This window comes from Chiloscyllium plagiosum, chromosome 36, assembly GCF_004010195.1.
Source record: "Chiloscyllium plagiosum isolate BGI_BamShark_2017 chromosome 36, ASM401019v2, whole genome shotgun sequence".
Taxonomy (NCBI): Eukaryota; Metazoa; Chordata; class Chondrichthyes; order Orectolobiformes; family Hemiscylliidae; genus Chiloscyllium; species Chiloscyllium plagiosum.
In genome coordinates, this window is record NC_057745.1 from 4,215,345 (window position 1) to 4,229,146 (window position 13,802).

Here is a 13,802-nt window from a genome sequence, read left to right on the forward strand (position 1 = left end):
TCCCCTTCCCCCACCTCATCCTAGTTTCAAACTTCCAGCTCAGCACTGTCCCCATGACTTGTCCGGACTGGTCCGACCTGCCTAGCTCCTTTTCCACCTATCCACTCCACCCTCTCCTCCCTGACCTATCACCTTCATCTTCTTCCCCCCTCACCCATTGTACTCTATGCCACTCTCTCCCCACCCCCACCCTCCCCTAGCTTAACTCTTCACGCTTCAGGCTCACTGCCTTTATTCCTGATGAAGGGCTTTTGCCCGAAACGTCTATTTTTTCAAAGCTCCTTGGATGCTGCCTGAACTGCTGTGCTCTTCCAGCACCACTAATCCAGAATCAGAGATCACTATCTGACGAAGGAGCAGAGCTCCAAAAGCTCAAACTTCCAAATAAACCTGTAGGACCATAACCTGGTGTTATGTGATTTTTAAGTTTGTTCATCCCAAAACTACATCAAAAACATTTAACACAAGTCTATTAAATGGGAACTGCGTCAATGGAAAAATAGGCCATTTGGTGAAATGAGAAAATACCCATCTCTACCAAATTTCCAAAATTACTTCATTATATGAATGTACATTCCTTTTCTCCCAACCAGAACATACAGCCATTTTTAGCTGAGTGATGCACAACCAGTTTATGATTTCTTTTTTGCTCCCATAAGCGAACTCAGAATATCCCACATACCAATTCTGATCAGCTTTTCAGTTACCATGGAAGTTGAGAGTTATTAGTCATGTTTAGGATTTGCTTAGGATTGCTACTGACTTGTGTGGACCACTGCTTTTAATTTGTAGTTAGTCAAAGCATGGAAAGGATAGGAGCATCAGCAGAATTCTAAGCAGGATGTGTAATGAAATGGAGTTTGCAGCCTCACAGCATCATTATTAAGTTTTACGCAATGGAGGGTAGATGGCTGAATGGGTTTGTATGGGGCAGAGAACTAAAATTGTTTTAAAAATGAGCGACCCTACAGACAGAACCTCTCACATCAGACACAGTTCCGTGGTGCTCCCAGAGGACCTTGCATGCTGAAGTTTGGGTTATTCAGGTTTGCTGTGATGTTGGGTATATCAATTGATGACCTACAGAGACTACAAGGCGAATACAAGTGAAAATAGATAATTAAAACTTTAGAAGATGGCATAAGATGGGTTGATATAGTTTTTGACACCTATCCAAATTTCCCTTCTGTTTAAAAAAAATTGATATTCCTGTACCTTGAAGTTAATTTATTCATTCATGGGATGTTGGTGTCACTGGATGGGCCAGCATTTATTACCCATTCCTAATAAGAAAGTAGTGGTGGGCTATTTGCTAGGAAGGAGTTCTAGGATTTTAACCCAGCAACATTGAAGAAATTGTGATACATTTCAAAGTCAGGTTGGTAAGTAGCTTGGAGGGGAATTTACAGGCACTGGTGTTACCGTCTATTTGCTGTCTTTGTCTTTCTGGTGGTGGTCACCAGTTTGGAAAGTGCTGTTTGAGGAGCTTTTTCTGTAATTGATGATACACTGTGCTGCTACTGAGCGTTAGTGGTGGACACAATGAATGTTTGTAGATGAGGTGCCAATCAAGCAAGCTGCATTGTCTTAGATGGTGTCAAACTTAGATGGTTGTTTGGAATTGCATTCTTCGAGTCAAATCAGAACTATTCCATCCCACTTCTGGGTTTTACCTGGTAGATGGTGGATAAGCTTTGGGTGTCAGGAGTTGAGTTATTCACTGCAGCATTCCTAGCCCCTGACCTGCTCTAATCAGCACAGAATTTGTATAACTGGACCAGCTCATTTTCTGCACATAGTATACAATGACTGACTAATTTAACAGTGGCCATTTAAAACCATCATTCAAAGATATTATTAAATCCAAATTTACTGCTGCAATCAAAATCACACAGGTAACACCTGGAGACAGTTCAGAAGTTAGTTGGTACATTGTTGAAGCTACATTTAAAAGCTAACTGATGTGTCGCTTTGCCAATAATGAGAATACACGTCAGCAGCAATGACCATAGTATCAGCAAAAGCAATTGGAGTTTTGCCAAATCACAGATCTTTCTAAAGGATTGGACATCGTTGATACTGAATCGTTTCATTGACTTAAGTACTTGTAGTGTCTATGTTAAGTCTGTATTCCAATTGTGCTTATCCCATGAAATTAAACACTATCATATATTATGCATATCGAGTTCTTTCAAAGTTCACAGCAGCAAGAGTCAGGATGGTGGGTGGCTGTATTTCATGAGTTTGCATGATATAGTGCAAAACATGATCTGATTAGGGTAGTCAATATCCATCAGAATTACTTTGAAACAGCATATTTCAGTACAACGTTTGCATGATGAACAAATAGCTCTGACATTTTTTAGAAATCACCAATGAGGCCAGTCTTATTGTACATAGAACTCTGCATGTACCCCAACATCTATTAGCCAATGATGGTATGTTTTAGGTAGACGGTGGTAGAGATCCCCATTTCCGAGGACTTAAGAAAGTGGAACTTATTTGAATGTTCCATTTCAAATGTGAATTTGAGTGCAGGATGGAGCCAATTAAGGTACATAAGGAGTTTCTAATAGGCAACTGCACATTCCAATATGGTAAATGTATTATCTGTACGTCAAAAAATGCACATGGGAAAAACATTCCTCATGGCATTCACCAGAGATATTTGTAAGACTTTGGCCTAGTAGGAATCCCATGCCAGTCCCATATGTTTTGGCATATATACAGAACCTGAGGTATTTTTCACCATGCAACCCTGATACTGAAATAGGGTACATCAAGACCATCGTTTTGGATAATGACTACCTTTGATCAGATTATTTCTTGCTGTTTATTGTACAAACTCATAAAACATGCTAAGGCAGTCACTCTTGGTGACCTAGTCTAACTTAGACTATTCTGGAAAAATCTCTCAAAAATTTGTAACAGGTTAAACTAACTACTGCTATGCAGTAGCAAGATGAGTAATGTTAGCCATGAACAGGATGTTATCATCAAGCAAAGAGATATTCTGCCTATCATACAAAGGAGTAGTGTTCTATATGAGTTTCAGTGCCAGTGTGATGCCAGGTGTATAAGCTGAAAATCCCAAGGACTTGCAGATTTTATCAAGCACATATTCCTTTGGCTGTTCATAACCAGCAAGGAACTAAAAATATCCAACCAGGCCATGCTAGCAAAGCTGACATCACAGTGTCCAACATTAGATGTGATTCGAAAATTGAGCAACATTTGCTAGCTAACCCTCAGTGTGTGAAGAATTAACTGACAATCAATTTAAGTTTATTAGTTGGACTTTCAGTATGGCACACTTTTGTACATTGGAAGCTATACACATTAATACACAGAAAGAACTTGTAAATATGCTTCACCTGTTTCAACTCAACAAAATAGTAACTTGCATTCAGTGGTTCATTTCTCAGAGCATTGGACTGATCGATCAGCATCAACCTTTCCGGTCTAAAATTTAAACAAAGCCTGGCAATTAGCTGTTAATTAGCTTTATGAGTGCATTCTCAATGATAATACGTCTACCGATGAGAATCTATTTTTCAATCAATCGCAGTCTGCTGTCATGCAGTAGAAATATTGGCTTTCCTCTTAAAGTGGTGTCCTTGCCAATGTTTTGATGAGTGGAAGATGAAAACCATCAACAAAATATCTATCTTCTTTCAGCAATTTACTCAAATTAGTTGAAGTGTGATGTATTTGATTTTGCGTGAAGTAAAATGTAATTTTCATTTGCCTAATTGTTTTTCTAGTTCTTTGTAGATTTTTCTGAGCATTTTCCTAAATGTGTTTATTTTTTGTTTGTAAGTACCGACCCTTTTTGCAAACTAAAAATATCCAAATTTGCAACTTTTTTAGCCTGACTAAATCCCTTCGAACATCTAAGCACTAAAGGGTTTAAATTCAAAATAACTTTGATGTCAGTGTTTCGTCTCAATGTTAAGCTATGGGAATGCTCTTCTTCAACATGATCTCACTCTAATCTTTGGAGCTGTAGACAAGTTAGATTAGTTGGCCCTTCGGCCCAACAAGTCCACACTGACCCACCGAAGCGCAACCCACCCATACCCCTACATTTACCCATTACCTAACACTACGGGCAATTTAGTATGGCCAATTCACCTGACCTGCACATCTTTGGATTGTGGGAGGAAACCGGAGCACCCGGAGGAAACCCATGCAGACACGGGGAGAATGTACAAACTCCACACAGTCAGTCGCCTGAGGCGGGAATTGAACCCAGGTCTCAGGCGCTGTGAGGCAGCAGTGCTAACCACTGTGCCACCGTGCCGCCCAGTTAGCTCAGTTACAATTTGCCAATATTTGTAGGACTAGCTTCTCAGGCTTCATTTGTCTAATACACAAACCAACAAGACCTCAATATACATTTAGGTCATTTAGCTAGATTTTGCAAACATTTTGTGTCACCATTTGTGAATGCTTCCTTTTTGAAATGAATGCTATTAATGCACAGCTGAGTTAACTACATTTTTATCTTTATACTAGTTAAATCGCTTAACAGTAGCTTGAGAAATATGAAATGGGATTTATTAGAGGTGTATCATAATTGGCAATTTTTCTTGATTTCCCATTAGTAAATTCATGTTGCACAAAGTCAGCCACAGTAAAAATCAGTGGCATGCACAATTTTGATTATTAAACACCATGAAAAATATGATTATTCACTTTTTGAAGAAAGGAAGGAAATATTCCCCAATGCATAATATAACACACAGCTTGGCTAGTGGTGCTGTGCACAAAACAAGCATAATATAACCATAACATTAGGAAAAAGATTATTGTAAAGCAGCACTCAGAGACTGGTTGGGAGCAGGCACTAATGTGCAGTTTAAAAAAAAACACTTTTGTGGAACAAACGTAACAAAAGTGAGATTGTGAATGGTTTTTCTCTTGATGCTGTTGTCTTTTGTGCTATTTGGCTTGTGTTTTGTTTATATCCTATCCACTCATTTGATGTTGTAACAAACATTGCTCCCCTGAAATGGATGGTTTTGTATTCCAAGAAATGGACAAGCTACCAGAACAATTTAGGTAATTAAAAAAGCAGATTATCACACACTGATCATTTAAGAACCATATATTTTTCGCCACATGCCTTAGTCAACATTGGAAGTCTGAATTGTTGCACTTCTGTGAGTTTTTACACTTCATTGACAGTGACATGTCTATAAACATAAGAACATAAATAATAAAAAATAGGATTAGGTCATGTCTTCATGCTTCTTCTACCATTCAATAAAGTAATGTATGAGCAAATGTCCATTCCAGTTTCATATTCCTATCTGTTGAACCTATGGTTCAAATATCTATCTTCGCTTTGAATATATTCAATGACTCAGTTTTCTGTGGCATGGAATTACAAAGATTCATCACCCTCTAAGAGAAGAAATTCCCCTTCAAGTCTGTCCTAATGGGTGACTCTTCATATGCTGCCTAATTCTGGATGCCCCACAACTCTCAGCATCTACTCTTGGAATTTCACGTTTTGAGAATATCACCTCTTTTTTTTAAACTTCAGTTTGATTAACCTTTCCTCACAATGTGCTTAACCTAATAATTAACCTTTACTGAATTGTCTAATGCAAGTATGTCCTTCCTTGAATAAAGAGGCTCAAACTGTATGCAATACTCCAGGTGTGGACCTTTATGTTCCAATCCCACAATTAAAGACCACAATTTCATTTCCATTCCTAACTGCCTTCTGTACCTGCATGCTAACTTTGCAATTCTTATACAAGGACATACAGGTCCCTGCGTACCAAAGGACTGTTTAATCGTTGTCCTTTTAAATCATATTTTGTCTTTCTATTCTTCCTAAAAACTAAATGGACAATCTTACAGTTTTCCACATGATGCTCGATCAATTAATTTTTTACCCATTTGCAACCTACAACCCTTTGAAGATTCTTTAGGTAGAACTTAATGAGGGTGGCAGGGGTACCATATCTTTGCTATCAGAACTGGCAGCGCCTCCACCAACCCAATCTCTAGGAGTCCGAAGGGAATCACTCCCTAATAGACAGTGCAATGCTGCCACTGGTGCTCCTGGCTTCAACAGGGACATTTACTTGCAATACCTATCCCATCTACCAATCTGTCAGAGGCTACCATCTTTCCATTACTGCTATCCACCACTGGGAATAGAAACCTTCATGAGATCATTATGCGATCCATGAAATAAGGTAACTAACAGCTGGTTGAAGGTGACAGGAAGGGGCTTGCTGTCCAGAAGTTGAGAATCGGCAGAAGCAGGGCTGTTCGGGGCCGGGGCTCCCTGCTTCCTGGTGCCCTCAAGCAGGTATTAAATGCTATTGTACAAGAGACACCCATCTTTAGGTTTGCTTTTACGTGACATCTTACTGAAAGCCTTTTGGAAATCCATATTCCCTGCACCTACTGGTTCATCCTTGCATGTATGTCTTCAAAAAAACTCTAATAACTTTGGCAAAAAAAAATTACCTTTCAATGAAACCAGGTCTTTGCTTGATTTGTATTATGAGTTTCTAAATATCCAGCTATTACTACTCAACAATGGATTCCAACAATTCACTTATGACACATGATTAGATTAGATTCCCTACAGATTAGATTCCCTACAGCGTGGATATAGGCCCTTCAGCCCAATAAATCCACATCGACCCTCTGAAGAGTAAACCACTAGACTCATTTCCCTACATTTACCTCTAATAATGCACCTAACACTGTGGGCAATTTAGCATGGCCAATTTACCTGACCTGCACATCTTTTGGTATATGGGAGGAAAACAGAGCACCCGGAGGAAACTCACGCAGACGCGGGGAGAATGTGCAAACTGTGCACAGACAGTCCCGTGAGGCCAGAGGCCAGGTTCCTGGCACTGTGAGGAGGCAGTGCTAACCACTGAGCCACCATGCCACCCAATCCTAGGCAACTGGCCTATGGTTTCTGTTTTCTATCTCCCTTCTGTAAATAGAACATTGCATTTACAGTTTTCCAATTCGCTGGGATATTTACAGGATCGAGGGAATTTTACAACCAGTCCACTGTCATTGTAGCAATTTATTTTAAGTTATTTAAATACATGCAATCAGGTCCAAGGGACTTGTCAGTTTTTAGTCAAGTTAGTGTGCCTGATACATTTGATCCAGTGATGAGGATTGTTTTAAATTCTTCCTCTCTGATGCTTCCTGATCATCTATTATTAAAGGATTGCTTTTAGTGTTTTGTACCACAAAGACAGACACAAAATCATTGTTTAAAGTCACTGACACTTCTTTGTTTCCCATTGTTAATTCCTCAGTCTCATCCTTGGAGGACTAACATTTGATTTAACTACTCTTTTTTTATATAACTACATGTAGAAGCTCTTGCTGTCTGTTTTGATATTTCTTGCTAATGTATTCACAAACTATTTTCTTCCATGTTTTTAGTCATCACTTCCTCTTTCCCAGTCTTCATTGAAAGGATTATGAATCTTTATAATCCTCTATCCAAGAAGGTAGTGGATGCTCCATCATTGAAAATATTGAAGGCTGAGATACACAGATTGTTGGGTTTTTGGAATCATGGTGATATGGACAGAGGTAGGAAATTGAATTTGGGGCACAAGATTAGCTATGATTGTATTGGATGATGGAGTAGGGTCAAGGACAACTACTTATATTCTTGCTTCCTGTTCTTATGTTTTTCAGGTCTACCACTAATCTTCACAATGGTGTATTTTGATGATTTGGAGATGCTGGTGTTAGACTGGGGTGTGCAAAGTTAAAAATCACATAACACCGGGTTATAGTGCAACAGGTTTAATTGGAAGCACTAGCTTTCGGAGCACGCTCTGAAAGCTACTGCTTCCAATTAAACCTGTTGGACTATAACCTGGTGTTGTGTGATTTCTAACTGTGTATTTTGATACCATCCTTAACTTCTTTAGTCATGGGTGGTTCATCTTTCTTGTAAAGCCTTTGCTGAGGAAATATATCTCTTTGAGAATTGTGAAATATAATGCACATTATTCAATAATGTGATACTAATTCCCTTGAAAACACTTACAAGGTAAATTGAAGTACTTGGAGTCAAAAACCGTTCCTGTGCTTTTAAAATGTAGAGATAAAAGCTGCTCTTTTTTAAATATAAAATCGGCATTTGAGCACAGTTATCAGTACATTTCCAAATTACATAGGACTGCTGTCATGGTATCTAACAGTATCCATTGTGCAAAATTGTACCTTGGCTCCATTTGTTTTTATTCCTCATTTTTTATAATAAAACTTGTAGTCAATACTTATGGATTGTTCTCCTTGCATGTGATCTGGCATGTGTCTAACTCAGTAGATTCTGGTTACACTGCAGTAATTCAAAAATTGCCTGTTACGTTAATAAAATCTTTACAAGAAATATACAAATTAATACAATGTCACCATGACAAAAATCAGAGATAATTGCCAAAGCAGAGCTAAGGAACAGATGACTACAATCAGTATACTTTCAACCCAGCATTTGGGAAGTGAAGGTCACCCCCATCTCTTATGACAGAAGAACATTTGTTGGTAAACAAATTAATCTTTCTAAAGGTCACCATTTGTTTAAGTTTTTATCCAGCGCTTGTCATCTGGAATACAAGACAAGTCTGTCATTCAGCTACGCAGGGTGCAATAGAAACGTGCTGCATGGATGCAGTAATGGTGTTCCAGTGTGTTTCAGCATTCTTTGGTAACATGGTGCCTGATTGGGATGCTATGGGCTGCTGGTTTACAGCTGTCTGTGGGTAAGATAGAGGTCCAGCCATGAATTACAATAAGATGGGTCCATACTTTCTGACTGGTAGAAGCTGGACTTCTGCCTGGAATTGACATTTTCAATGCTATCAGCCAGCACATATCTTTTACCTCAATTTTTTTTCTCTTTTTTCACTTTCTGCTACTTCTGCTATTTTTTATTCTCATGCAATGCATGAAATTTGTATAAAGTTCTACCTCAAGACTACTTTGCAGACATTTTTGTTACATCATCAAAACAACCACATTTCTTATAAATTAATACTGAAATGGTAACTCTTCATTTAGATTGTTATATCCTTATTTGTGACCTACATTATTGATGTCACAAAACTGTCCTCTATTTAGAAGCATTATTATGTCTCAATGAGCATTTAATTTTTAACAGTCCCTGAGAAAATCATGGCAAAAATGTACAACAGTCATGCCTCTTAAAGAATTGCTGTGATTGCTAATTTTTCCTACGTATTACGAGTCACTGTACTTCAATGTAATACCTTTTAAATGAGATACTGAATAATGTTTCTGAAAATGTACTATTCACTAATATTAAAATATTTAATACTTCCAGTGATGAAAGTCCTTGAAAGAGTGGATAGAGTGCTGCCTATATCGAGAAAGAGTTTAATTAGATACATATTTTTTCTATGAACTGTCATCCTCTTCCACTTTACATGCACAGAATTCTTCAGCTACTTTCTACTTTAATACAAACAGTAATTGCAGAGAATGTTTGACTTTGTCTCGAATAATTTGAATCAGCATTTACTAAATAAACAGGATGATAAAGGAAAAAAAAGTAAAACTAGATAGGACCAAAAGTTAATATTTTGGGCCATTCCACTTTCTACTGAGATAATTGTTTCCATATAGATTTCCTTGTTTGCTTAATAGCAAATAGAAGCTAAGCTTACCCACTGAATTCTGGGTCTTTCAAAATCTCTCCTTAGTTGAATAGGTCAAGAGTAGATATGTATCTCCACTGGAGCACTGTTGAAAAGTGGACCATCTTTGGAAGGCAGAATTATCATTCACCAAACTTAATGGAATATAAGGCCCCTAAATATTCTTAGAAGACAATGGATGTTATCGCACTGGACTGATCCAGAGTTAAACAGAAGTCCTTAATGTGAAAGGGCTAAAAGGGAAAAGTGTCTCAACATTTCTCTTTATCTATTTCACCTTTACATCGAATGAAAGTAATCTTGAGAAGAACAAGGGAGATGATATATAAAATATTTTATTTATAAATAGCCTGGAGACCAGAAAAGATGTTATAATTAGCAGTAATTTATTATAAATGAATACCAGCACAGTTTAAGTTCAGGTGTCAGCAATGAACCATGGAGGTTTGGTCACCTGGTGGGCCATACTGATGTTCGCTGCAAGTGAATGTGCATGAAATTCACAACAAGAAGTTTATAACCACAACCTCTCAAAATGAAAATAACATTAATTCATAGCGTTTCTCTCCAACAGATACCTCCTCAAAAACTTATTAAAGGTTCTACAGTGGGTACACTTGCCATTTTGCCTGTTTCCCACCGTGAAAATCCATCACTCCTTCCTCCATTTGTATCTGAAAAAGATGCAAGAAAAGGTCAGTAATACTAGACTACATCACACAATGTTATGTGCAATAAAGTTAGGCATCAACCAATTTTAGGACTTTTCCTATTATGTTAGTCTTAACTACACAAACTTGATGAGCTTTTCTGTGTGAAATGTGTGGTTTTAATGGTTTGGGATATTGTTTTGAACAGAACTTCTCTATGTTCTGCGAGAAGTCTCAAAACAAGTTGAAGCAAGACTGCTGCACACACTGCAACATTGTCTGCAGCTTACCCCTACTTTCTAAAGGGGTCATATCCTGTGCTTCATGAAATAATTATTTTACATTACTCACAGTTACTGCTAATGATATTTTTGCTTCTTCCATAGGTATTCTGAGTTTGATTGAACGAGGTTTAATTCCTCCAGCATCTGAGCTGACTGTTGATCCACCTTTTGTCCAAAACAGAGCAGCAAAGATTCATGATATTCAAGAGAAGCATAGGAAACCATCTCCTGAAATATTTGGTAAAGATAGTGCTTAAGACTATATTTTTTGGTTAATAATCCCTCCTTGGTTGAATGACCTGCCACCACTCACTGCCTGAGCTCATGTTCCAAGAATAACTCCATGACTAATGTACTTGGAAGGAAACCAATACCTTTAGAACTATACCGTTCAATATTCAGCACCTTTAGGAAAAGAGAAGTGAAAAAAAAAAACTACTCTAAAGGAGAAAGTGTATTGAGATCTAAAGTACAGTCAGGTGGCAAATTAAGAATAACAAGATTACAGAAGTAGATACACTTTTCACTATGCAATTCGCATGATTCAATTCCTGTAGCAGTATATGAATCAAAGATACATTATGCAAAATTATGGGATATGATTCATGTCCTACAAGTGACCTGGCTCATAAGAACGAAAGTCATGGATACATTACAGTCAGTATCGCAGGTAGGGTATTAATCATTATTCCATTGGTCTGCATATCTATTCTTTATAGACTATACATTAAAAATTAATTGGGGAGAGAGGTTAAAAAAAGAAGACCAGTTTAATGGTGGACTGTATTCCTTTGAGCATTGGTTTCAGAGTGGCTGGAGGCAATGTGAGCTCTCAATACTGTGTATTGTGGAATGGATTGGGAATGTTTACACGTTCCCCTCAAACAAATTTTCAAAGGGAAAGAAAGATTCTGGTTATTATAATCTGAAAAGTCATGTAATTTTAATGGTAACAAAATATTTGTTGCTTTATTCCATTTGGAAAGGAATAATTTATTTAACTCCCCTTACATCCTCGTGGTCCTCAAGCTCTTCATATCCTATGTATTAAGTTTTTGAAGTGTTATCATTGCTCTTTGTGGAAAACACTGTAGCCAATGCAGTAGGTCCCACAAACAGTGTCATGCCAGTGTGAGTTGAAAGATAAAAGGTTGGCCATATCATTTGCAAAAATCCCTTTTTTTTTTAAAATAGTATCTCGGGAGCTTTTACATCAAACTAATAGGTGGATAGACGGTTTAAATGCCTCATTCTAAAGATGGTTTCCTTAATGAAAAAGAAGACCAATCACTAAGGCACCAAAGTGTCAGCCTAAATTATGTTCTCCAGTTCTAAAATGTGAACTCAGTACATTTTTACAGAGACAAGTAGGCATTTCACTGATCCAGACTGACATGTTATAATCAATTCTGTATTCAAAGTGGAAGTCAAATGCTGGGGAATGGAATGTTTGTCATTTTGGAATGTTTTTTCACCTTTGCAAGCAACCAGATACTAGCGTGCTATATATGATACAAATATACATACAATATTTGTACAAATTAGGAGCAAAATTAAGGCATTTGGCTTCCCAAAGCTGCTCTGCCATTAAATAAGAACATGGCTGAGCTGTCTGTGTTTTGCATTCCACATTTGCATCTACTCCTGATATGCTTCCATTCCCTTTGTAATAAGAATCTATCTGCCTCCACATTAAAAATATTCAATGGCTTCACTTCCACCACCTTCTGAGGCAAAAAATTCTGAAGTGCACAACCCTTGGAGAAAATATTTCCCCTCATTTCTGTCATATAAGGACAACCCCCTAACCATTAAACCGTGGCCCTGATTTCAGATTTAGCCACAAGAGAAATACTGTGTCCACATCCATCTTGTCAAGACTATTAAAGACATGATCCGCTTCAATCAAGCACCCTTCTCTTTTCTAAACTAGTGAAAACAAGCCCCGTTTATCCAAACTTTCCTTGTAAGACAATCTGCTCACTCCAGATATCCATCTAATAATCCTCCTTTGACCCAACCAAATGTATCTTCCTCAGCTAAGGAGATCAAAGCTAAACACAGAATTTGAACTGTGGTGTAACCAATGATCTCTATGAAGCTTAACATCCTTACTTTTATGTTCCTCTTGTAATAAAAGACAGCATTCAGTTAACCTTAATTGTTTGCTGTACCCAAATACTAACATTTTGTGACTCATGCACTAGAACATCTAGATCCTTCTTTATCACAGAATTCTGAAGTAATTTTTCATTTGAGTAATACTCTGCAAATTCATTCTTCTGCCAAAGTGAACGACTTCACATTTTTCCACAATGTACTCCATCTAGTAGATTTTTGCCAACTCATTCAAACTATCTGTATCCTTGTGTCCTCTTCAAACATACTGTCCAACCTATTGCTATAATCATTTAGCCAGCATGCCTTCACTCCCCTTATCTAAGTCATTGATATAAATTGCAAACAGTTAAGAGCGCAGCATAGACCCCTGCTAGGACCCCACTTGTCACATCCTGCCTATCTGAAAAAGACAAATGTATGCATATAAATAAAACAAAAAACTGCAAATGCTGGAAAGTGGTTAGTATATATGCAGAAGATGGGGTGAACTGAAGATCGATCACTGGATCCAAAGCTTTCTCTCCACAGATGCTGATAATGTGTTGCTGGAAAAGCGCAGCAGGTCAGGCAGCATCCAAGGAGCAGGAGAATCGACGTTTCGGGCATGAGCCCTTCTTCAGAAACGTCGATTCTCCTGCTCCTTGGATGCTGCCTGATCTGCTGCGCTTTTCCAGCAACACATTATCAGCTCTGATCTATAGCATCTGCAGTCCTCACTTTCTCCTTTCCAGAGATGCTGCCAGGCCTGCTGAGGTTTTCCAGAATTTTCTGATAGAACATAGAACATAGAACAATACAGCACAGAACAGGCCCTTGGCCCACGATGTTGTGCCGAACTTCTAACCTAGATTAAGTACCCATCCATGTACCTATCCAAATGCCGCTTAAAGGTCGCCAATGATTCCGACTCTACCACTCCCACGGGCAGCGCATTCCATGCCCCCACCACTCTCTGGGTAAAGAACCCACCCCTGACATCTCCCCTATACCTTCCACCCTTCACCTTAAATTTATGTCCCCTTGTAACACTCTGTTGTACCCGGGGAAAAAAGTTT

The 13,802-nt window shown here is 38.2% G+C and overlaps 1 protein-coding gene across 5 annotated transcripts in view; it reads left to right on the forward strand.

Annotated features, from left to right (window-relative positions):
* iqch (IQ motif containing H) overlaps positions 1 to 13,802 on the forward strand; it is a 181,800-nt gene that overhangs the window by 30,775 nt on the left and 137,223 nt on the right. For all 5 annotated transcript variants that reach the window (XR_006309444.1, XR_006309445.1, XM_043677177.1 and 2 more), the window contains exons 6-7: positions 10,267 to 10,387; positions 10,729 to 10,866. Coding sequence is in view for 3 of the 5 variants with exons in the window: in XM_043677177.1 (XP_043533112.1) it covers positions 10,267 to 10,387; positions 10,729 to 10,866 (259 nt within the window). In the remaining 2 variants the exon portion in view is untranslated. The remainder of the gene's footprint in view (positions 1 to 10,266; positions 10,388 to 10,728; positions 10,867 to 13,802) is intronic.